Below are 22,565 nucleotides of genomic sequence, written 5' to 3'. Positions count from 1 at the left end.
TAATGGAAAATAATAATTGCCTCAATATGCCTGAATCTCCTATTACCAAATGATCTACAGTTAAGGAAATAAAAATCTTATTTTCAAATCCAGAGCAGCTGTCCAGCAGCCAGGCCTGCTGCTGATCAAAGTTGATAAAAGAAATCCTAGGATTATATATTATGGATAATCTACAGAAAAAACAGTGGTAGTCCCTGCTTGTGGTGTGATTAGCAGAGTCCATTGAAGAAAACAGGATGTTTTGTTGGTTTCAGTGCAGATCTGATAAGCTCTGTGGAATGTAAATCAGTTCATTAAAATTTGCAGAACGGTTCAATGAGGTAAAAGAGGAAGTGGTTTTAACTTTTATAGGGTGTTTACTGCATATAAAGTACAATAAAATCACAATTATTCCAGAAAAAATAGTGTTAGAAATGTGCTGTACTCAATGTGTCCTTCTGGGGAAGATTGAAAAATTTTGAATTGTGGTTTTAAGGAAACAGTCTGACTGTAGAAATTGTCCTGTGTCATTTCATAGCATCTCCACACCACATCTGTCTCTGCAGTGTCTGTGGGGTTTTGCATAATACAGATATTAAAAGTATGTCTGGATGTGTATATATTAACAAATATATATGAACAGGGATGAAAATAAATGTTAAGCAGCTCCTTCTGCCTAAGCTGGGGCTGTGTCAGGAATAAATAATAAATAAATGATAGTAAAGTCAAAGGCCTGTGGTGTCTTGGAGATGATGCTTCACTTGACAACCTTAACTCTGATATCCATGGAATTGCCTACATTTTTGGGTGTCCTAGTACAATATTCCAGATGCTGAGATAATATTCATTTATCTGAGGGATTTGGGAAGTTTCCTTCATTCCATGTGGAAATAAGTGCAGGCTGATGTTACTTTACCATAAAATTCACTGTGGTACCTTTGGAGGAGTGATGCATAAATCAGCAGCTGACACATTTTAGTGGAGCTGCTTTGGAACCTTCCTTTGATTCTGATTTCTTAAGAAAAAAACCTGGGTTTTGTTTTTTTTTTTTTTTCCTCCTTTTGCAGTTACTTCAATGAGAATCAATATCCCGACGAGGCAAAGAGAGAAGAAATTGCCAACGCCTGTAATGCAGTTATCCAAAAACCAGGTGAGGGGCTGCTGGGGGGTCCTTCCCAAAAACAAAGAGGTTTCAGCACCTTGAGTTCTCAGACTGATGTTTGCAGAATCACAGAATCAGTTGGGTTGGAAAAGACCTCCAAGGTCATCAACCTTTGACTGATCAATCAGGTTTTTGGAGGAGGAAGGAGCTCAGCTCTCCTGTTTTTCTGTATTTTACAGCTTCCAGACATGGATCTCAGATTAGAACCTGGGTGTTAATGGAGGACCTTATCTTTAGGTCAACAAGTTGCATTTTCCCTGTTTCTGGAGAAGTTATACTTAGAGAGGAGCATGAATATTCAGTGTAGTGTTAGTGGGTGCACCTGCCTTTGCTTAGTTTTGCTAACCAAACATTTACATAGATTTCAGAACTTGTGGTTTGGATATTTTTAGATTTCTTACAACCAGAATAAAAATTAATGAGAAGGCAACTAAAGTGTGAGTCATGCACATGGAATCACAAAATTATTTAGGATGGAAAAGCCTCTGGGATCATTGAGTCCAACCATCCCCAGCACTGCCAAGGCCACCACTGATCCGTGTCCTCAAGTGCCACATCCACAGGAATTTTAAATTCCTCCATGGATGGAGACTCCACCATCTCCCTGGGCAGCTGTGCCAGGGCTGGACAGATCTTTCCAGGCAGGAATTGTTCCCACTACCCAACCTGAGCATCCTTGGTGCAGCTTGAGGCCATTTCCTCTCATCCTGTTCCCTGGGAGAAAAGATGGATCCCCACTTTTTTATCCTTTCAGGGAGTTGTGGAGAGCTGGGACTGTCACAGGATAGCTGAGGGTCAGACAGTTTAGAATGGAAGTGACCTCTGGAGTTCAGCTGGTGAGGCAGGACCAGCTTAGATGAGATTGTTCAGTGTTCAGTATCTCCAAAACCAGAGGTTTTCCCATCTCCAGGCCCCTGTTCCACAGTGTTGAGCACCCTCCTCATGGCAAAGTACTTTTTCCCTAATACCTGCTGAAATTTTCCCTGAAAAATCCATCAGGTAGAGGACCAGAGAGCTGAGGATTTGATTCCTGGCTGTGCTGCTGGTTTGTGGAGCAACTTGGAACAAAGTGCTGCAAGACCATGTCAGGGAGCAGTAAAATACTGCCAGTGCTGCTGATGCAAAGCATTAGGCAGCAGCCAAGCTATCAATTTCCAGAGTTTTCTTTCTTTCACTTGTCTCATCTCTCCTAACTTATTTAAGTGTGCAGATTGCTGCAATTACATGGGTGTTTTGTATGCTGAATAAATAAACTTTGAGAAGGAGTCAGAAGCAGGGGGGGCTCAACCTTGTGTAGCCTGCAGAGGTCTGAGGATGCAGATATGGGGAATATTTTATATAGGGGCAAGAGCAACTGAAAAGGTTTCCAGGATGTCCTTGAAATACTGAATCCCTCCAGTCTTCCCTTATTTATGCTGATGATCAGATAAAGGCATAGTTTTCTCTAGCTGCCTTTTGGTTTTTGGGACATTTTTTGTTGGTTTAAGTGTAAAAATGCAGTTTCCAGCATCCACCCCCGTTCTCCCAAAAGATCCCGAGTGTCCTGGCACTGTTGGGAGGGTGTGATGGGAGCTGAAAAAGGAAAGCAGATTGCAAGGGTGACACAAAACCACTTCATTCATTTTACTGCTGTGTGAAACAGTGAACTGTACCCTCGTGACACATAGTAAGAGAAGGAGCCCCAGGGATGGGGTTTGTGGCAGGAATTTCAGTTTTTGGAATCTCAGTTTTGTGCTTGAACTGGAAAAGCAGCCCTTCATTCTCCTATGGCTCTGGATTGAGTTGGTTAAAGCTGCAGAAAAATTCCTGTAAGTCTTAAAAAACAGGAGAAAAGAAGATAATTGGCAGTTAGTGCCACAGCACCTAGACTCTGGAATGTCATCCACATGAAGTTCTGTTTTTTCTCAGTTATAATAACTTGCCAGTGCTGTTTGTGTGTCTGGAATTTATCCCATAGAATCCCAGAATTGTTTGGGTGAGCAGGGACCTCAAAGCTCATCTAAAACTCCAATCCCAGAACAGGGACTGGGGCACCTCCACTATCCCAGGTTGCTCCAAGTCTTGTCCAACCTGTTCTTGGAGACTTCCCAGGGATGTGGCAGCCACAGCTTCTCTGGAACCCAGTGAGTAACACCACTGAACTATTAATTTCCCCTCCTGTTGCTTTCCTAGGAAAAAAGTTGTCGGATTTGGAGCGAGTTACCTCCCTCAAAGTGTACAACTGGTTTGCCAACAGGAGGAAGGAGATCAAGAGAAGAGCCAATATTGGTAATGTATCACAGAGCCTGCCTGCAAGGCTTGGGGTTTGCTCAGGAGAGGTGGCAATTACGTAAGAATAAATTAGTGAAAACACCAGAGGTGCTGACAGCCTCGGCAGAAATGTGGAAGAATTATGAAAATGAGTCCCTTGCTGTTCCAGATTTTTTTGTGAAATACGTGGAATTTGTAGAGTTCTGTCATCAGTGCAGGAAAAAGTGATGCAGTTACAAAGTTTGACTGGAAGATCAGCTTTAAAAAGCAAAGTGAGAATTTTATCGGTGGAAGGAGAGTTGCATTTCCCTCCTTTGAGTATCCAAACTCAAATCTGAAATGAAACCTCAAAATTGTAAATAAAGGAGATAAAGATGTTGGCAGGTTCACAAATTTAGTGTGGTTTTTATCCTGGTTATGCCTCTGCCCCTGACAGCTTTCCAAGGTTTTGCCCAGGGACAAGTGGCTGGAAAAAAGCCACATTTTTTGTTGATGATCAGGAAAAAACAAAAGTCACTTCGGAGTTAACCCTGCGGGTTCTTAGCTGATAGTAAGGAAATCAAAAGTGTCTCTGAACCTGTGGGAAGGAGACCCTCTGATGTGGATAAGGTATTCTAAGGAGAATAAATCACCTCAGTGATTTATTATTTTGTGGATTCAACAAACTCCTGCCATTCCTAAAAAGTTTGATGCCCTTACTTAGATGTTATGCAGAATTACTTTTGCAACATGTGGATGAACAGATGTCCATATCTGCTTATTTCCAGTATTTTTAATTATTTCAAATGTTCTACTATTCTGCCTTATTTCTGTGTAATAAAAAAAAAGCTCTTATTACATCATTTAACAAGTTACTGAAGTTTAGCAAAATTTATTTTTCTACAAGTAAAAATGGCTTCTCAAAGGGATGGGGGAATAAAGCAAACTTAGTGTTTGGAGAGGAGGTTTGAAAAGAGATCACAAAGAATCAAGGGGAGCTTTAGATATATGGATCCCACTGGAAGATGGATTTTGTGTTTTCAAATCCTTGAAGTGCTCTCAGAAATTTCTCCCATCTCTTTTCAGACACTCCCCACCCCCTTGAGTCCTGCCCAGTTCAAACTATGGGGGAAGATTTACAGGGAATGCCTTTGTCACCCCAGTGCCTTAGAAATGACACTGATTTCTGTCAGGACTGTTGGAAGGCAGGGATTTTTACTCCCAGAAAAGTCTGGTAGTTGGCCAGGAAGGATTTCAGGCAAACCAGTGTTTGTACCTCTGCTACCTTCCCAAATGTTGGAGAAGAAAGTGCTAAGAACTAACCCTGTTCCTCCAGTTATTCTAACTTCCTAAAAAAGGGAAAAAAAACCCTGAGTTACTTCAGCTTCTCCAATGCATCAGATAAATGAGGGATCCATTTGCTTTTTTCGAAGAAGCAGCAATCCTGGAGAGCCATGGAATAGATGTACAGAGTCCAGGAGGGCACTCCAACAGCGACGACGTGGACGGCAACGACTACTCAGAGCAGGTGAGTGCTGGAGCCTCGTGGCCCAAACAGGGAGAACTCCCAACACCTGAAAAGGCCCTTTTGCCTCTTGACAATCCTGTTTGGTTTGGCTTTTGTGTCATTGTGGTGGAGAGAGGGTGAGAATCCAGTACTGACCCACGTGGATTTGTTGCCTCACAACAGGACACTTGGCAAGTACGCAACGGGGAGGAGGAGGGACGATGTTCCGAGGGAGGCAGAGAAGCAGAGAAGGTAGAAGAAGACAGGAGGATCTGCTCCAAACAAGCAAGTTACACCCCTCATACCACACACAATGTCTGAGACACGGCAGGAGAGGCTCACCTCAGCCAGAGCCCTGCCATAGCCACGCTCTCCTTCCCTGTCACTCTGAGTTCCCCTCCCTTGGGAAGGGATGGACAGGTCTTTCACAGACACCAACACTTGTCCTGAAAAACTGGGCACCTCTTGCACCTCTGATGTCTCTCTGCAAGAAAGGGCCTGGTCTAGCCAGGGCCACCCTTGCTGTGAGCTGCTGACCTGGCCCCAGACATGAGCAGGAGGGAGCCCTGCCCAGGACCCTTCAGAATTCCTTGTGCCAGCCTTTCCCAGGATTCTGAGCACTGAGCACCCTCCTGGAAGTTCCTGAGCTCCCTCTGTTCTTCAGAGAACCTTTCAGGAGCTTCTCAGGATCATCCCTCAGACGCTGGCAGACAAAGGGTGAAGGGTGGGGGGAAAGGGTTTGATTTACTAAGCTCTGACCTTTAATTGGCCCATTCCATACTGTTTTGCAAGAGTGTGCCACTGTTTGGATGCTTTACATATTATCTGTCTTTTTTGTTTGTTTGCTTGCTTTTGCTTTTGCATTTTAATTCTTGCCCGTTCTCTCTTTTTCTTGGTTATTTTTAACCCTTGACAGCAACTTCTTTTTAAAATTCTCTAGCAAAAGAACATCCCTTCCCACGCTCTGAGCCCTCACCTACCCCAAAGTTGGTGACCCTTCCTCCACACACCTTCCTGACAGGTATTGCATCCCCTTCCCAATTTTCCCAGTGTTGGCCAAACCCCCGTGGTTTGGCACCAGTGACTCAACCAGTTCACTCCTGCTTTTGAGAGGAGATATTTCTGTGCTACCCCACAGCTGGGCTGGATCACTTCTCCCTGCCTCTTCTGGGAGAAGCTGGGAGTTCTCCCTCTGCAAAGGCTGCTGGTGGAGTGGAACAGCAGCTGAGTGTCCTGGAATGAGTCCCTGGCACACTTGGCTCTGGCCCAGTGCAGCAGGTCCTGGCAGAGGCATCCCCAGCTGCTCTGCTCCTAATGGGGATTGAGACCCTTTTTGTAGGTCAGCACCAGCAGACTTGGTGGGACCAACCTCTCTGGCTCTCAGTGATGAGAAGCTGCTCTATGACTGCCATAAAATATTTAGAAACCACTGCCAAGCCCAGAAAATTCCCTGTCAGACAGACAGGACTGGAATACTGAGGTGGAGCATGATGTAGATTCCTGAACTATGTTTTTGTTCTGTGCATTAACCAGGATACTTTGAAAAGAGAAATAAATGGGTTTTTAAAATGGAAAGATCTTTGTTTAGAGGCCTTAGAAGTTACATTTCTCAGTAATCTGGGCTCCTCTGTGAGGTGTAATTAGTCATCAGCAGCAAAGCAGATTAAATGGCAAGTTCTCCTGATGACCATTTCACATCCCTTAGCTGTTAAACCCAGAAATCTTTTTTCCACAGATACACTTAAACTCTAATAAACTTTAAAGCACAAAGTTCATCTAAATACTAACAAAGTGCCTAAAGCCCAGATTTTAAGGCTCTGTATTTGTACCATGACAAAGATTTCTGAGAGGCCCTGAAATTTACCAGACCCTTGTTATGAATGAATGAATCCTTCTGAATAACCTCAGGATTTTACCAAATCCTGGCTTTTTTTTTGTCCTCCTCAGCATTTGCACCCATCATCTTAATTTAAAAATGCTCTGTGCATGTTTTAAATTTTAAATCACACAAGTTCGTCACTTGAAGGCTGTTGGGATACTGATAAATGTTTATCATTTCTTTTCTGTAAATGGTAATAATTTAAAAACCCAAGATCACAGGGGGATAACTATTAGTGCCCTGTTTTAAAGAGGGGAAAGCACCATGATTTTTCCCAAAATTCCCTATTTGATTTATGGTGGTTCCAGTCCCCTTCAGTCACTGCTTTTCTTAGCATTGGAAGAGTTTTCCAGCATCTTTTCCCCTGTATCTCTGTGAATTCAGTGTTTTCACAGGATGCTGACTTGGACCAAGGCTTAGGCTCAGTTTGTGTCATGGTTCTGGTCAAAAAAGCAGTTAAAGAAACAATACTTCTCTAATGTAGATAGAATTATTTCATTCTAGTAGCTTCCAGCTTCTGGAAGTCAGTAGTTTTAAGAGGCTTCCTGAGTTTCCATAATTTCTGGCAGACTAATTTTCCCTGGATTTGTCAAACATGCACCTTTTAAAGCCATTTTTACTTTTGTCTGATGTAAAAATCAGTGAATCCTGAACTGAGCTGTGCTAAGTGAGCAGTGCTTCCCACTGCTGCCTTGGATCACGTTATCATTCCAGCAAGTGTCTTTGATTATTAAATCATAAAAAAAACATGGACAATTGTCCTCTTATTTTCCAATTATTTATATTAAACATTTATCATATCAACCATCAGCCATTTCTTCCCCAAACTGGAGGACTTGACTCTCTTTAGCTTCTTCTCATGAGGAAACCTCTTTCCTTGGGATGTTTCTTTTCTCTGCCTTTTCGATTTCTGTTGTGGCATCAAATGGAATCAGAGAACCCACAGAATGGTTTGGGTTGGAAGAGACCTTAAAGTTCACCTCATTCCACCCCTGCCATGGCCAGGGATGGCCTAAATAGAGCAACCAGAACTGTATATTCCAGCTATAAGCATGGACCTGTGCCATGCCCAGTGATTCCTGTCTTAATTTACTTTCCTGACTTAACCTCGTGTATCGCTTGTGTCTTTATAATTCAATATTTTCCTCCAGAGCTGGGTCCCCCACTCCCTGCCTTGTTACCTTTGTCTGCACAGTGAGAGAGACCAGTCCTAAACCAGTTGTAAACCAGTCCTAAACCCACGTTATGACCCTGCTTTGTTCCCCCACAATCACTCAGCGCATTTTTTTTGGACTTTTGTGGAATAATAACCCTGCTTCTCTCTGCTCCTTCCCACATGGTTCCCAGGATGACAGCACTAGCCATAGTGACCACCAAGACCCCATTTCCTTAGCAGTGGAGATGGCAGCAGTCAACCACACCATCCTGGCACTGGCCCGGCAAGGAGCCAACGAGATCAAGACAGAGGCTCTGGACGACGACTGATGCCAAGAGAGGGGAGGGTCAAAGCAAGAAGTAACTTAGTTTTAGACGTAGCACCTTAGCAGACTTTCCTCGGTCCTTAATATGTGTTCTTACAGTATAACTTTGCAGTTTCTTGTACGTCAGTTAGCTGTTAGGGTCTTGTTCTGTGAAGATGGCATGGTGCCCTCAGCCTTTGCATATACTCTCTCAGTATTAATTCCCAATAAATAATCAATCAACCAACCAACCTCCCTCTCCCGGCCCCCAGTGGCTAGAAAGGTAAAATTAAAAAAAAAAAAAAAAAAAAAAAGGAAAAAAAAAGGAAAAAAAAAAAAATCTTGCTGCTCTGTCTTAGCATTCAAAGTGCTTCCAGGTATTTTAGACAGCCCTCAATTACAAGTCTTAGGCTACACTTAAAATCTTGGATAACCTTAGAGATGGTGTTGAAACCGATAGTCCGTACGCTTTCCCTGCCCTGAGACTGAAAGGATGCAAGCTGAGGTAGTGGCACAGGGTTGATGGACACCAGACTGGGAGTATCAACAGAGAGTAAAAAGAACACTTAGAAACCCCACTCCAGCATGGGAATAAATGATTTCCAGCTGCAATAAGCCGTGCCTCACTGGTCATACAGTGACTCCGTTTACTTTCGGGTGCTGTGCCGAGAATGTCCATTGGAAACACATTCCCACATTTCAGCTGATGCTCACATATTCAGCACAGACATCCTCTGCTCTCACAAGCTGCGTGGCTTAGTGGAGAAGTGCTGCCTTCTGCCTCTGCGACCATGGGTGAAGCCCAGCCTGGGATCAAATGAAAAATGAGCTGAATGTCTAATGGACAACAGTCCACTTCTCAGAACCACTGCTCGTTCTTGGCATGGCTGGCAGTGCCTGCTCAGAAGAGGTCTAGACTCTTAGCCATCTGTCATTAACAATTTCACCTTTAATTCCTCCTCTCTCACCTTTTCTGTCCCCACTCTGCTCCCCTCTTCACTTTGCCACTTTCGAAAGCAATGTTTTCCAGGAAGGTTGTTAAGGTCCTAGAATGGGTGAGTGGATTTTTACACGTCTGTGTAAGTAATGCCTACGTCCTGACTAGCCTGAAAGGTTACTGGAGAATTCGACACCTGACCTTTGCTAGATAACCATCAGAGCATAAATATTCTCCTAAATATGAACTTTTTTTGTTTGTTGGAAGGCAGGAGGATCTCTTACCTGAGAAATGGGGTGTGAATGTTTTGTGTTCTCTTTACTCTGTCTTTGTTAAGGTGTGAGAAAGCTATACTGCTACGAGCAATTTAATTAATAATTGGAAGCCATACTGATAATGGATGTGGTAATATTTGTAAAGCAAACCTACTCTAAGTAGCAGGAACTAATGGAATTGTTTTCCTTGATCATATGTAGCACTTTTGTTACTTTTTTCTTAAAGATATTTATATTTGATAAGTCTTTTTTTTATCATTTGAGAATTCCAAATACCAAACAGCAAACTTGCATTACAGAGTCACCCTGCGATCACCTTGTCATCTAGTATCTAAATGATGAACTGTGTGTGCATCTAAGAAAATTACATCTGCTAGCATTGTGTGGAAATGATCTCCTGGCATCCTGATAAAATGATATGTTGCTGCCGGTAAGAGGAAACGTTTTGATGGAAACAGCACGAGAAGCGTTAGAGACGGGCAGGGCTGTGTTACATTAACAGAGAACAAATTAAAAACCTACGGAAATTTTTTGCCTAGAGACACATGCAGAAAAGTTTGCATAGCATTTCCTCCACATTCCGCTTTCTCTTCCCAGTTCGTGCAGGGATAGCCTAAAGAGGGGAAAACAGCTCGAGGATGGGTTTCCCTTTGCTCCCCTCCACTTTCGAGGTGGAGCAAAGGGAAATTCCTGTTACTCGCCTTGTTCTCATCCCTTCCTCCCTCTTAACCCTCAGAGAGCTTCGTGATGGCTCCAGCGTGGCTCCTCAGCAGGTTTTGAGCCAGGCTGAGCCCTCCAGCTCAGCTTTTCCTCTGTCCATGTGGAGCAAACTGCTCCCCCACGTGCCAAGGAGATCCTGTGCTCTCAGAGGGCACCGCCGTGCCACCTCTCTGTCCCTTGGAAGATCTATAGGTAGGGCTTGGCCTCGACTTCCACTTCTGGATTTCATTGGAAAATTTATGTGCTTTCCTGAGATACAGATCACTGGAGCAGAATGAAGCCATCTTTTTTTCCCTTTTTATTGCATTTCTTGAGTAGGCAAATTCATGAGAAGCGTCAGGGCGGACTCAGGAAAGGCAGGACTTGGATCAGTGACCATTGCACCACTGCAGTTATTTTCTTACTGCCTGTATGAATGTTTTGGTACTTAGGAGTGAAGGGATGGGGAGAGCTTTTATTTCTATTTTTGCACAGCAGAATGATCGAGCAAACTCGAGCCTTAGTGGAATTTTACCTACTTACTCATTCCACAGTCACACACTGAGCTGACAAGCAACATCCACGATTTATAGTAAGGAGATTTTAATAATCGATGACCTCTTTACGTTGGGCTTGCCATCACCATTTGTTCTGGCTGTTTCATTTTAAAAAGAACAGACTCAAACTGTTGGACAGCTGCAATTTTAAAAGAAATATTGCTTATTGCTTACTGTAGTATCTGTAAAAAAAAAAGGCATTGTTTGAGGCTTTGCCTTTTTAAAGCGATAGGGAAGAATAAAAATAGTATTAGAACTTCTGTATCCTGATTATAGGTTCATGTGATGCAGGATCAAAGTAGCACCACTGAAATTGTGTGTCTGTACCATCTAATGTAGAATAATCTGGTCTTAATTCTCTTTGTCACTGTCAGGAAGCTGCTGACATCCCACACAGTATCTTCTCTGAAGGTTAAACAGGTAAAAAACCCCTTGTGAGCAACTGGAGATTGGCAGATCTTCCTGGGCTGTAAATACCCAGTTTTCTACCTTTCCACATTGTCATCTTACCAGAGAAAATATCAAATATCTGGGGACTCAGCCCCTTGGTTCCGTGGGGTCAGTGTTTGGGGTGTGTCTGTTCTGGCTTCTCTTTGGGCATCGGGAGCTACAAGGAACGAGTGGCACCTCAGCTGTCCCCAGGGTGCTCCTGGCAGGTTGTTCCCTTCATTCTGGAAGTTCATAAGGAGCCATTTGCAGCTGGTCAGTCCCTTTTTGGTTTGAGGTGAATTATCTGGGATGGGACAGGTGCTGATGTGATGGTACCGAGGCGAGCGGATGTGATCTGGAGTAAGCGAAAGAATTGGTGGAGGGTGTGTCCTAGAATTCAGGAATCCTGGAATTCTCTCTTTTGGGGTCTTTTCCACGATATGGGAGTTGTCTTTGTCTTTCTGTCTGTGGGCTGCCTTGGAAATGAAGCCTCATTTTGGTAGCACTGCAGTGGAGTGGCAGTTTGCTGTAGCCAGGCTGGAGTCACTGCAGTTTGTTCCCTGGGGGTTCCCTTGAAGTGGCTCCGGTGGCAGATCTGAGCTACCTTTTTGTTCTGTGAACAGAGAAGAAGTTATTTTAGAAGCTCCTCATCTGTGATGGTCACAGATTCCTTTTACCTTCGTAGAGTGAGTTCTAGCTGATATTTTGTCCCTCATACTTGAGTTGTTGTCTCTGACCGTCTTCTTAAAAAAAAACAATTTCTACCTCCACTTCTTTTCTGGATTGTTTTGGTGTTGGGTATTTTTTTAGTTCCCCCACCCTTTTTCCTGAAGTATGAGATCCCAAACATTTGCAAAAGCCTTATGAGTTGATAAAAATCAGCAGAAATTTGTTTTCTGTTGAATACTCTGCAGACACACATGTGGTTATAGTGAAATCCTGTGCTGGATGTGAGTCTGCAGTGCACCCTTGCAGCAATTGAGGAATCTCATTAAGAGCCTTCAGGAGGTCATGGAAAGGGTTTGGACCCCTCAGTCCATCATTTGTGGGGCCATTGCATGGGCAGGAGGGGGAAGACGGGAGGGTTGGAGCACATGTCACATACTGGGAGGTTGCAGAAGCTGGGATTGTCCAGGCTGGCTCTGGGGACATCCCAGATTTTGGGTTTTAACTGTCTTAATTAATTAGTTTTGACTTGGGGGTCCAGTGGAGGATCAGGAGTTGGACTTTGATGATCCTTGTGGGTCCCTTCCAACTCAGGATATTCTTTGATTCCAGAGAAGACAGAGCCAGGCTCTTCTCAGAGGTGCCCAGCAAAACCCTGAGTGGCAGAGGGCTGAAGTTGCATGTAGGAAAATCCCAGATGAATATAAATAGAAGTATTTTCATGCTCAGTGGTAGAAATGGCCCAGAAAGTCAGTGAAATTCCTATCCTTGGGGATACTCAAAATTCAACTGGACAGGGTTGGATTAGAGACCTCCAGAGGTCTCTTCTGACCTAAATTATTTTCAGATTCTGTGCAGACCTGCTCAGGCTGAGGTGTTCCCCAGTTCTGATTTGTACTTGTTGACTTGTTCAAAGAAATTCTGTTAATTTGTTGGGGTTTTTTTTCTGTTTTACTGTTCATAAAAATTACCTTTTCTAGTTTACTAAGAGAGGGGAGCTTTATTTGCAGGGTCTGGCTCCAGGCTCCAATCAAGCCATAAGTTAGAGATTTCATTAATTATTTGCTCTGTTTACACAGTTCTTCAGGGATATTTGACTTATTCTGTTTGTTTCATTGCCTAACATCAGACTGGTAAGTTTTTCATGTTTTTGTAACATTTGTGATTTGTAGATCAGTTTTTGCCTTCATTTGTGAAGATTAATCTTTGTCTTGCTGCTGTGAGTGCAAGTGAGAAACTCCACATAGCTGAACCTATTTCAGTAAAAATTGGGATTAACTCAAGACCACTGGTGACTGCTGTGGTAAACCAGAAATTTTGGGTCAGTAAATCACAAATTGATGATTATTAGGAGCTGAAAATTGATTGGGAAAAAGTCAGATTATGCTCACTTTCCTTATGCTGTTGGCCACTTCTAGGAAAAGCGGTGTGGTAGTTGAAATAGGTTTTATTTTTCATTCAGATAAACCCACTAAAATTGGTATAAGAATTTTCCAAACTCAGAATTGCTGCCTTGATGCAGGATGTTGGTTCCCTGTGAGTGATCCTAACTAGAATCCCAAGCTGGAGTCACATTTTCCTTTGCAAATTACTACATGCACTGTGAGGCTTTGCCCATAATCCTGAGCTGTGAGTGTTCAGCTGGGGGTGGTTTCCAACCCCTCCCCTACTCTTTTTAATTTATCCCTACTCATTTGAAGTAATATTTATAGTAATGTTCCTCCTCCCACTCCAGCTCCATCATGGTGCATCCCCCACTTCCCAGTGCTCATCAGCTTCTTTCAAACTCACTGTGTGATTACCAGCAAATTCTGGGGGGTTTTGTCAAAACTTTGCTCTTATTTGATCTGAGTTTTCTCACTCAAGTAGCTCCTGCACTCTTTGAAGTTATTTAACTTGATAATACGATTTTGATCAAAGTCTTAAGCTTATAGGCAATAATCTTTGGTTTGGTGCAGCTTTTGGCATTTGGCAGGAATCTTTGTTGGCAGGATTGGTCTTAAAATCGTGTTACATGTCAGTGACCTTAATATGTGTTCCTTACATGGATTTTGTGTGTTTGTAGCAGCAGTCAGGGGTTGGATCCTGAGCACAGCTACTTTAATGGAGTTTTGTGGAGTTTTCACTGTGATTCCTTGGAAGGGAAGGTTGATGGCCTGACCAAAAAAATACCTTGCAGTTCCCGAGAAGAGTTGCAGAGATATTTCAACCTAAAACATTCCCCTTTGGGCTTTTGAGCAGCTGGGATATTTACTCAGGATATTGGATCAGTTATTGGCCAAAAGGGATTTGGTACAGCCCTAAACCCTTCATTTCAGCCTCTCTTGCTGCTGTCAAATTTACGGGGTTTAAACTGTCTGACTAAAGACGTTGCACATTTGTGAAAACCAGAGGCATTCTAGAGATGGCAGCTACAAATCCAAATTTAAAATACACTGAAATTATCTTTTTTTTTTTCCTTTGTGAGAAATGTGTTACAACTAGAGGAGCGTGGTGGAGTGTTTTGAGGTCTGTCACTAAGGTGACAGTGATTTGATGTTGGTTTTTGTCCAACAAACGTAAATCAGATCAAACCAATGGAAGTTTATCTCAGTGGCAGCAGTGAGGCAGAGGGAGAAAAATTTAAACTCTTTTACTAAAGAGTTTGTTGCCATCCTTGGCCTTAGGTTTTGTCACTTGAAAATAGCCTGGAATTGTTTGTTCTGTAGTTTATATCAGAGAATTTTGGAATGGGTTGAGTGGGAAGGGATTTTAAAGAGCACCCAGTCCCACCCATGCCATTGACAGGGACACCTTCCACTATCCCAGGTTGCTCCAAGCCCCAGTGTCCGTCCTGGCCTTGGACACTTCCAGGGATGGAGCAGCCCCAACTGCCACGGAGCTAGAAAAGAATTTGCCATTTGAAGCAGGGGGAAAATTCACAAAACATTTTAAATGTCCCTTTTAATCAGGCTGATGCAGCCAAAGAACCGATGGGCTTGATGGCTGCAGTGTGGAGCTCTTTCCCATTCTTTCAGGGAGGTCTGGAGTGCTCCAGTCAAGAGCTCAAGCAGGAATGAACCGAAGCCATTGAGCTGGAGCGGGCTGGTGAGGGGCCTTTGATGTTTCTGTATGTGCAGAGCATCTCTCCCTCAGCTGCCTTGGCAGAAGCCTCCCTCTGCCATTTATTCCCTCTCTGCTCAATGGCAGCGGGTGTGTTCTGCTGATCAAAACACCCAGCACACTTGTGCTGAATCCTTTCAGGCTGCAGCCAGGGTAATTGGGATGGGCAGGATAAATGCATGGGAGTATGGCAGTCACAGTGATGGCAGCTCTTTTCAATGGCTGGGTGTCCCTGACGGGTAATTAGCAGCTTTAGAACTGTGGGGATTGGCATGGCCGTGATTAAAAGGATTTCTGTCTTTTCTGTGATTGAAAACAGGAGATCTCCCGCCCCCTAATTCTCTTTTAATACCGGTGTTATTAGTGACACTTGGAACACAGCTCCTCTGTAAACTTAAATAATGACCTCAGTGAATGGTGACTTAAAACAGCAGGGACTGAACCGAGCTCAGTTTTCTATGCAAAGCTGCTCCTCCCGATTCTGTGTTCCCTGCTCCACGTGCCTGTCACTCCCAGTGAGTTTGGGAGACAAAGAGGACATTTGGTTGTGTGACAGCCTGGGGACAGATTGCCCAGGGCCTGGTTTAGCTCTTCTGGCTCATTTTGGATTTAAGGAGATGAAGAGGATGAGCCGTGAACTCCCCTGGACTCATCCTGAGTTTTCACCTCTCTGCAGGTGGAGGGTTCCTTGGAGCAGGGAATGTCCCTGGCTCTCGGGTGCCATTCCAAATTCCCATTCCCTCTTTGGAAGCCTTATCAGCCCTTGTTGCCATGTTCTCCCCCAGCTCTGCTCTCTCAGCTAACACAGTGTAGTGATGGGAGCTAATTTCCCTTTTTCCTTAAAAAAAAATCTCAAAATACCCCCCACAGGAGAGCTGCTGGACACCATCGTTGCCATTCACCCAGGATATCTGGTGGTGACCCAAAATATCATCATTTTCCCTTAATCTGTTGCTGTAGTCTCCAAAAGCATCTGCCATGGGGTGTTCTGTGCCTTTTAAATCTGTTTTTGTGAGTGTCTGTTGCCCCCTGAGTACTTCAGAGCCTGTGCTCCATTTTTGCCCTTAAGTTTCTTGACCAGATTTTTCCATGGTGCTGTTCTCCACTTACAAACAGGTTTCCACATTTTGTTGGCATGTAAAGATGCTTAGAGGGACTCTTGAGTCAAATTTAGTAAAACTAGCAGCTTCCTATCACCAAAAAATCCTCGAGAGAATTTAGGGACTTCCTTAGGCTTTTATTTAAATCTTCCAGTTCCTTTTCAGCTTCTTTGCACTGAAATCCATGTGAATCCCAGTTCAGAGCAGACCTGTGGCCGTGGGTACTTCAGTGCTTCGAGCACAGTTCCCACCACTGCACTCACAGTACCAATGGGAACAACTTCTGTTTTAGAAAATGTATTTTTAGATATTCACTTGCTGCTGTCACTGGCCTCAATTCAGCTTCCCGTCCTCCTCTCCCTTCTCCTTAACTAATTAAAGTCTTCCATGTTATGGCAAGATGGCATATGTAGCTTAAATAACCCACCTCTTTAATTAAGAGGTTGGATTCAGCCTTCTGAGATATATTTGACATCATTTGAGATTTAAAAATACATTTTACTTACACAGTTTATCTGTCAGATCGCTCAAGGAGGGCAAAGAGATAATGAAAGTAAATTATTAATTAATATTTCTCACCCAGTATGTTCCATTAAGAATATTAAGCATTTATTCCATTCCTCAAAGCACATTTGACTTTGGATATTTTTTTTAAGTCTGCCTGCTGATGAAGTTGCTGCTGTCTCTCTTTGACAGGGCTGTAGGGGCAGGGTGGAAAACACCCTTCAGGAGCTGACCAGAGCCAGGAATTCCCAGTATCAACTCACTGACCAGGTTCCCATTTCCTTTATGCATTGTGGACAAATCTTTTCAAGCCCAACTTGCCACACGCTTGCCCTGACCCATCCAAGCTGCTTGAAAACAATTGGTAAAATTATGGAGTGAAAACAGCAGCAGGAGCATCTCCACCTCCAGGGTGTGGGATGGAGTGGGATGAGTTTGGGTTTGGAATGGTGAAGGAATTCAAGATGTTGCTGGGAAGGACCCAGGGGTATTTCACAGCATCTGGAACTGCTCCCTGAAAAAGGGAAACACCTTGGGATCTTTCTTGGTGAGAGAACTGAAGTGGTTTGGGAGCTGTCCCTGGAATTTGAGCTGTGCCTTTGTTCATTTTCTCACAGAGGTAGTTCAGAGAATTCTGGAATGGTTTGGATGGAAAGGGCCATTAAATCCATCCCATTTTCCCCCTGCCATGGGCAGGGACACCTCCCACTGCCCCAGGCTGCTCCAAGCCCTGTCCAACTTGTCCTCGGACACTTTCAGGGATCCAGGGGCAGCCACAGCTTCTCTGGGAATTTCATCCCAGCCACATCCTCACAGCCCAGAATTCCTTCCCAATATCCCACCCATCCCTGCCCTCTGGCAGTGGGAAGCCATTCCCTGTGCCCTGTCCCTCCCTCCCTTGTCCCCAGTCCCTCTCCAGCTCTCCTGAGTCCATTTATGCCCCAGAAGGTGCTGGAAGGTTTCCCTGCAGAGTTCCCTCTCAGTTTAACCAAACATTCCCACCTTGGCACACAGGAACAATTCAGACAGTTCAGTTCAGCACTTCCTTCCTTCAGAGCTCTTTACTTACACAAATCTTTCTCCTGTAGAGCTTTGTAAGTCTCAATCCTCTTTCTCTGGGGCCTTGGAGAAAATAAATGCTGTTGGGATATGGGAATGTTTATAAATCCATTGGATATATGTGATAAATTTGTAAAGAATGATGCAGAATAGAGAGACACTTTCAGTTAGGGTTGGGTTTGTTCTTTTTATTTTTTTTTTTGAATGAAGTAGATGGAAATAGGGAATTTGCATCAGGATTGTGGGAGGCCACCCGACCTTCAGGGTCTCCTTGTAGGTGACACACTGGTCCCTTCTGGCCTTAATTGTGAATCTATGACTCCAAAGAGATAAAATGTGTCTTTTACCTTTAGAACTTGTTCAGAATATTGAATAGTTTATAGAGATTTGAGTTCTGGAGGGGTTCTCTGCAGCAAGAACTTTCCATCAGAGAACACGTTGTGCCTTACGTCTCTAACCCCAGTTCCAGTTCCATACAGTAAAAATCCTGTACCATTACCCCAAAAATTCAGCATAAATAGAATTTGATCAGCTACAACCATTTCTTTGGGCTGCAGTGCCTCAGCAGCTGATTTTCACAAATACCATTTGCAGAGGGCTTCAAAAAATCCCACAGCCAGCACAAGCCCTCTTGCTAAACCAATATCTCCTTATTTCCTCCATGGAGCCTGCATTCCTGGAAGGAATTCCTGTGGAGTCTGAGCTCAACCCTCCTCAACTGCTCTGAGCCATTTGCTTCCCTCTGAAGTTGATTCTCAGTACTGAATTTGGCACATTATTTTCCCAGATTTCAGTGCTTCTCATAGAAATAATTTCTTTTATCTTTTGTGCAAGCTCCTTCACATCCCAATAATCCCATTTTACCTGGTTTGCCTCTTCTGAAGTGCTCTGACCTGAAGCTGTTGGCCTTGCAGCCTCCAAGTAAGGGATTTATGTTGTTTCCACCCTATAAAAAGCAATCCAGTGTAGGGCAGGAGCTTCCAGACTTTCTACTCTGGGGTTTCCCAGCTCTCAGACCCTTCTCCCTTCCCTCCTTGCAGTTTGGATGATTAGGAAATCACAGAACTAGCAATTTTTAAGTATAATTTTATTATTATTATTATTACTTGGTCTGTCTTCTTTTTTTTACTGGGAAGATTTGTTTACTGGGAGACATTCCCCTTTCCTTTGGCCTTTTAGATGGTGCTGTATCCATTACTTACTTGAAGTATATATGAAATAAATAAGAACAATTTTATCTACTTTGGCCGGTTTAAAAAAAAAAAAAAGTCAGCTCATAAATTCAGCCAGTTTACAGCAGGTTCTTCACTTGCACAACCCTGTGTGAAATCAGGTGGTTGGACCATGGGAGAGGGACAGGGTGGAAGTGGTTTTTTTTCATAGAATCATGGAATGGTTTGGGTTTGAAAGGACCTTAAAGCTCATCCAGTTCCTCCCCCTGCCGTGGCCAGGGACACCTTCCCCTGTCCCAGGTTGCTCCAAGCTGCATCCAGCCTGGCCTTTTTTTGTTCCAATTTATTTTGCCTTGCTTGTCCTGTGTGTTGGAACCTTAATTGGAACAGTGGATTTTCCTGTTTTGGGTGCCTGCTTTTAATGTGGGTGTTTGGGACAGGATGCCTGGATTTGCACAGCTTTCCCAGGAGTCTGCTGCTTCCCTTGGACACTTCATTTCTCCAGGGTTAGGGATCCCTCACTGCACCCAGAGTAGCTTATTATCATTATTATTATTATTATTCATAAGTTGGTTTAGGCTTGAAAAATCATTGGAAAATCTTGAAGTCACTTTTCCAAATGAAAAATTACAGTGAAAACAGAGTTTGGATTTTGAGCTTCCCATCTTCCAGTGTTACCCACTGAATTTTCCATTCCTTTTTTATTTTTTTTTCTTCTGTGTGAATTTGGGTGTCATCCTGGGCCCTGTGCTGACCTGAAGCTGGTTTTTGGTTGCTGTGGGGTCAGAGCCCTGTTTGGTCTTTCGGGAGGGACAGATTCCCCATTCTATCACCCACTAAAAACCCAAAAGCAAAATCCCTTTTTCCTTGCTGTTGGCTCCAGGAATGTCTGTCTGAATCTCATCAAAGCCTCCCTGAGATTTTGCTGCTGGAGTTCTGGATGGTTCTGGGCAGCACCTCTCCCCCCAGTGCTGCTGGCTGAGGCCGGGAGAGCCCGGTGTCCCGTTGGAAGTCAGATCCCATGGGATGGCACAGTGACAGGCTGTGCCCTGGGGGAAAGCCAGGAACAGCAGATTGAAACTCAGTTCAGTTTCACAGCAGTGCTGCTGAAGGGTGACGAGTCAGAGTCGGTTGTGGCCGTGGGGAGCACCATTTTCCTGACACATTCCTTGGCTGTCTTCCTCTTGGTCTCCCTGATCCTCCCAAAGCCCGGGAAGCAGGAGATACCTGCAGTACTTCTTTCATTTTAGGATTTTTTTTTTCTTAGTGTCAATTTTTAAAGTGCCTAAGTGAGGAACAGGACTCCAGAGTGAGCTGGAGGAATAGGATTAGACCTCATTTCCCTCTTAAGAAAAGAGCCCTCCCTGCATCCCTCCACACATCCCTCCAGTGAGTCTGGAGCCCAGCAGAATTTGGCTGGAAAAACTCCCTGTTCTTCCTCGTGCTGCCCCCCTTGGTTCTCACTCTTTTGGGAGGGATCTCATTCCTCAGCCAAATGTTTGCAATCTCTGATCTGGGGTGGATGGCAAAGAGGATGGAATTCAGTAGGAAACTGCCTCTTGGATTGCAGATAGAAAGAGCTCTGTGTGATAACCATCCACCTTTGGAAAAGCAGGTCTGGGTGGAAGAAGCTGATGTGCTTCTTTAATCACCTCCTTTGGAATCACAGAATGCTTTGGGTTGGAAAGAACCTTAAAAATCATCCAGCCATGGGCAGGGACACCTCCCACTATCCCAGATTGCTCCAAGCCCCCTCCAGCCTGGCCTGGAACATTTCCAGGGATGGGGTAGCCAAAACCCTTCTGGAATCCCAAAGGCAGTTTCTTCCTATATTCTTAATTATTTTTAGGTTTATCATAGTGGCACCTGCTAAACATTTTGTCCAAATAACCCTGACTATTGGCAGGTGATTATAATTTTGTAAAGGTGAGAATTTTATGTGGGTTTAAAGAATAGAAGTATCAGTAATAGTTCAAAATATTTCATTAAAGGAGGATTTCTTCTGACCACAGTGAGAGGAGGTAACAGAACACTATGAAGGAGTTTTAGTAACACTTAATGGTTCCAAATGAAAGCAATCCGTGTGTAGATGTTTTATTTTTCATTAGCAACAAATTGTTCTCACTCTGACAACATCCGAGGTGGGAAGGCCTGGGAAAGGATTGTTGGCAAGGAGAGCTGTGAGGGCAGCCCTGCAGGGGGGAGAAACAGCCTCTGGGGCGTGGATGGGTGTTGATAGAAGCAGTAGGTAGATCCTGTGGGAATCCATTGCTGGGGTCCTGATGGAAATCAGGACATTTCCTGATGGAAATCTGCTTTTTTTGTGGAGCCCGTGGCACACACAGACCTTGGCCCTGCTCCGAGATGCCTTTGGGGAGTGAGATTTTCCTTGAGAAGTGATTGTCACTGGCAGTGGATGTTGGTGACAGCAGGTGGATGCTGTAGTTGAGTGCTGCAAGCCCACGAGTGAGGGCACGGTGGAACAACCTCAGAGCCACACAGAAACAGAGCAGAGCCCCAGCGAAGGCCGGGGAGGGTCTCACATCCAAATTCTGCGTGCCTCGACCTTGTCCCGCCGTGCATCTCCTGTCTGGGCTGTGCTGGGATGGCTCCAGCTGCCTCCTGTCACTTCACTGTCCCCAGATACATCAGTGACACCCCAGACAAGCCGTGTCCCATCCCTGCCCCGTCCGTTCCTCTGTCAGCCTCTCCCACCCAGCTGCTGGTTTGCCCAGCTGGGCCCTGTGTCTCATCTGCTGTAGGTGTCCTGCCTACCTCACAGGTAACCATGGGATCCTGGAGTGGTGTGCTCACCCTCCAGTCAGTTTTCCATGAGCACTAGTGCACACTCACACTCACACACACTCACACACACACTGGAATGTATATTCTCCTCCCCCCCCCCAGCCCCCAAATAACCTCTTGACCTGATCCTTGCTGTAGCCACCACCAACTCCTCTTGCAAATTGGATGCTGCTTTAAATGTGAAAACAAATGTTCAAGAAGCTATAAAACCTGAATGAAAGCTAAAGCTGAATTTATAAAGCCTTGTTGCATATGAGCCAAAAGTGCAAAAAGCTCTATATAATGAACTAACCTGCCACTCATATAAATATAAATATATATAAATATATTAAAATCAGACTGTTCTACAAAATTGTGTATTTGTATTTTTGTGTACGTACAATTTTCTGCTAAGCAGAAGGAGGATGTAGTATAGGATGATGTGAGAAGAGATTTTGTTTAATCATATTTCTTTGTTACTTATTTTTGTTAACATCCAGATGCCTGTCTTTGTCTTATGTGTATGACACTGTTCCAAAGGTGCAGTATCCCTCTCCTGCCGTGTGTCCGACCTCCTTCCTCCACAGGGAACGAGTCAGGTGATGCCCCTCATCATCATCATCCTCATCATCCTCATCATCACCGTCATCCCCTTCAGATCCACCCTGGTCTTGATCTTTAGGGCTGCTTGTTCAGCTGAAAGATGAGATGTTTCATTTCCCAGCTCCCCGTGCTGAAGTTGAATACTCATGTTCTGGCTGACTCCACACGCAGTTGTTCCCTAAACAGGTTTCCATGGTCTGCTGCTGCTCCTCAGCCTGACATTTTGGGGGAAAAAAATTGGATTGGGTAGGTTGGGAGGGAGGATGAGCAGATCCTCGTGGTGGGAAGTTGCTTGTGGAGAAGAAAGTGCCGGGGTGGTTCTAGGGGTGAAGCTCAGTCACACTCCACGGGGGATGGAGGAAGCACCTCGTGTTCCCCACGCTGGCTGCTCCTGGGGGCTTGGCTGTCAGGAAGGAGGGCTGGGGAGGTGATGGGTTGTGACTCTCCCGGTGCCCCCTCAGG

At 44.3% G+C, this 22,565-nt stretch overlaps 1 protein-coding gene across 7 annotated transcripts in view; it reads left to right on the top strand.

Moving 5' to 3' along the window:
• HMBOX1 (homeobox containing 1) overlaps positions 1 to 21,873 on the top strand; it is a 120,100-nt gene extending 98,227 nt beyond the window's left edge. For 2 of the 7 annotated variants that reach the window (XM_059843120.1, XM_059843125.1), the window contains 5 exons: positions 1,047 to 1,129; positions 3,314 to 3,409; positions 4,804 to 4,898; positions 5,061 to 5,162; positions 8,104 to 21,873. In XM_059843120.1, the coding sequence (XP_059699103.1) occupies positions 1,047 to 1,129; positions 3,314 to 3,409; positions 4,804 to 4,898; positions 5,061 to 5,162; positions 8,104 to 8,241 (514 nt within the window). In that variant the 3' untranslated portion in view covers positions 8,242 to 21,873. The remainder of the gene's footprint in view (positions 1 to 1,046; positions 1,130 to 3,313; positions 3,410 to 4,803; positions 4,899 to 5,060; positions 5,163 to 8,103) is intronic. The other 5 variants (XM_059843126.1, XM_059843122.1, XM_059843121.1 and 2 more) reach the window with 5 other exon arrangements.
• Positions 21,874 to 22,565: the final 692 nt, after the last annotated feature.

This window comes from Haemorhous mexicanus, chromosome 3, assembly GCF_027477595.1.
Source record: "Haemorhous mexicanus isolate bHaeMex1 chromosome 3, bHaeMex1.pri, whole genome shotgun sequence".
Taxonomy (NCBI): Eukaryota; Metazoa; Chordata; class Aves; order Passeriformes; family Fringillidae; genus Haemorhous; species Haemorhous mexicanus.
Note: the sequence above shows the minus strand (reverse complement) of the source record. Positions and strands in the feature narration are given on the sequence as shown.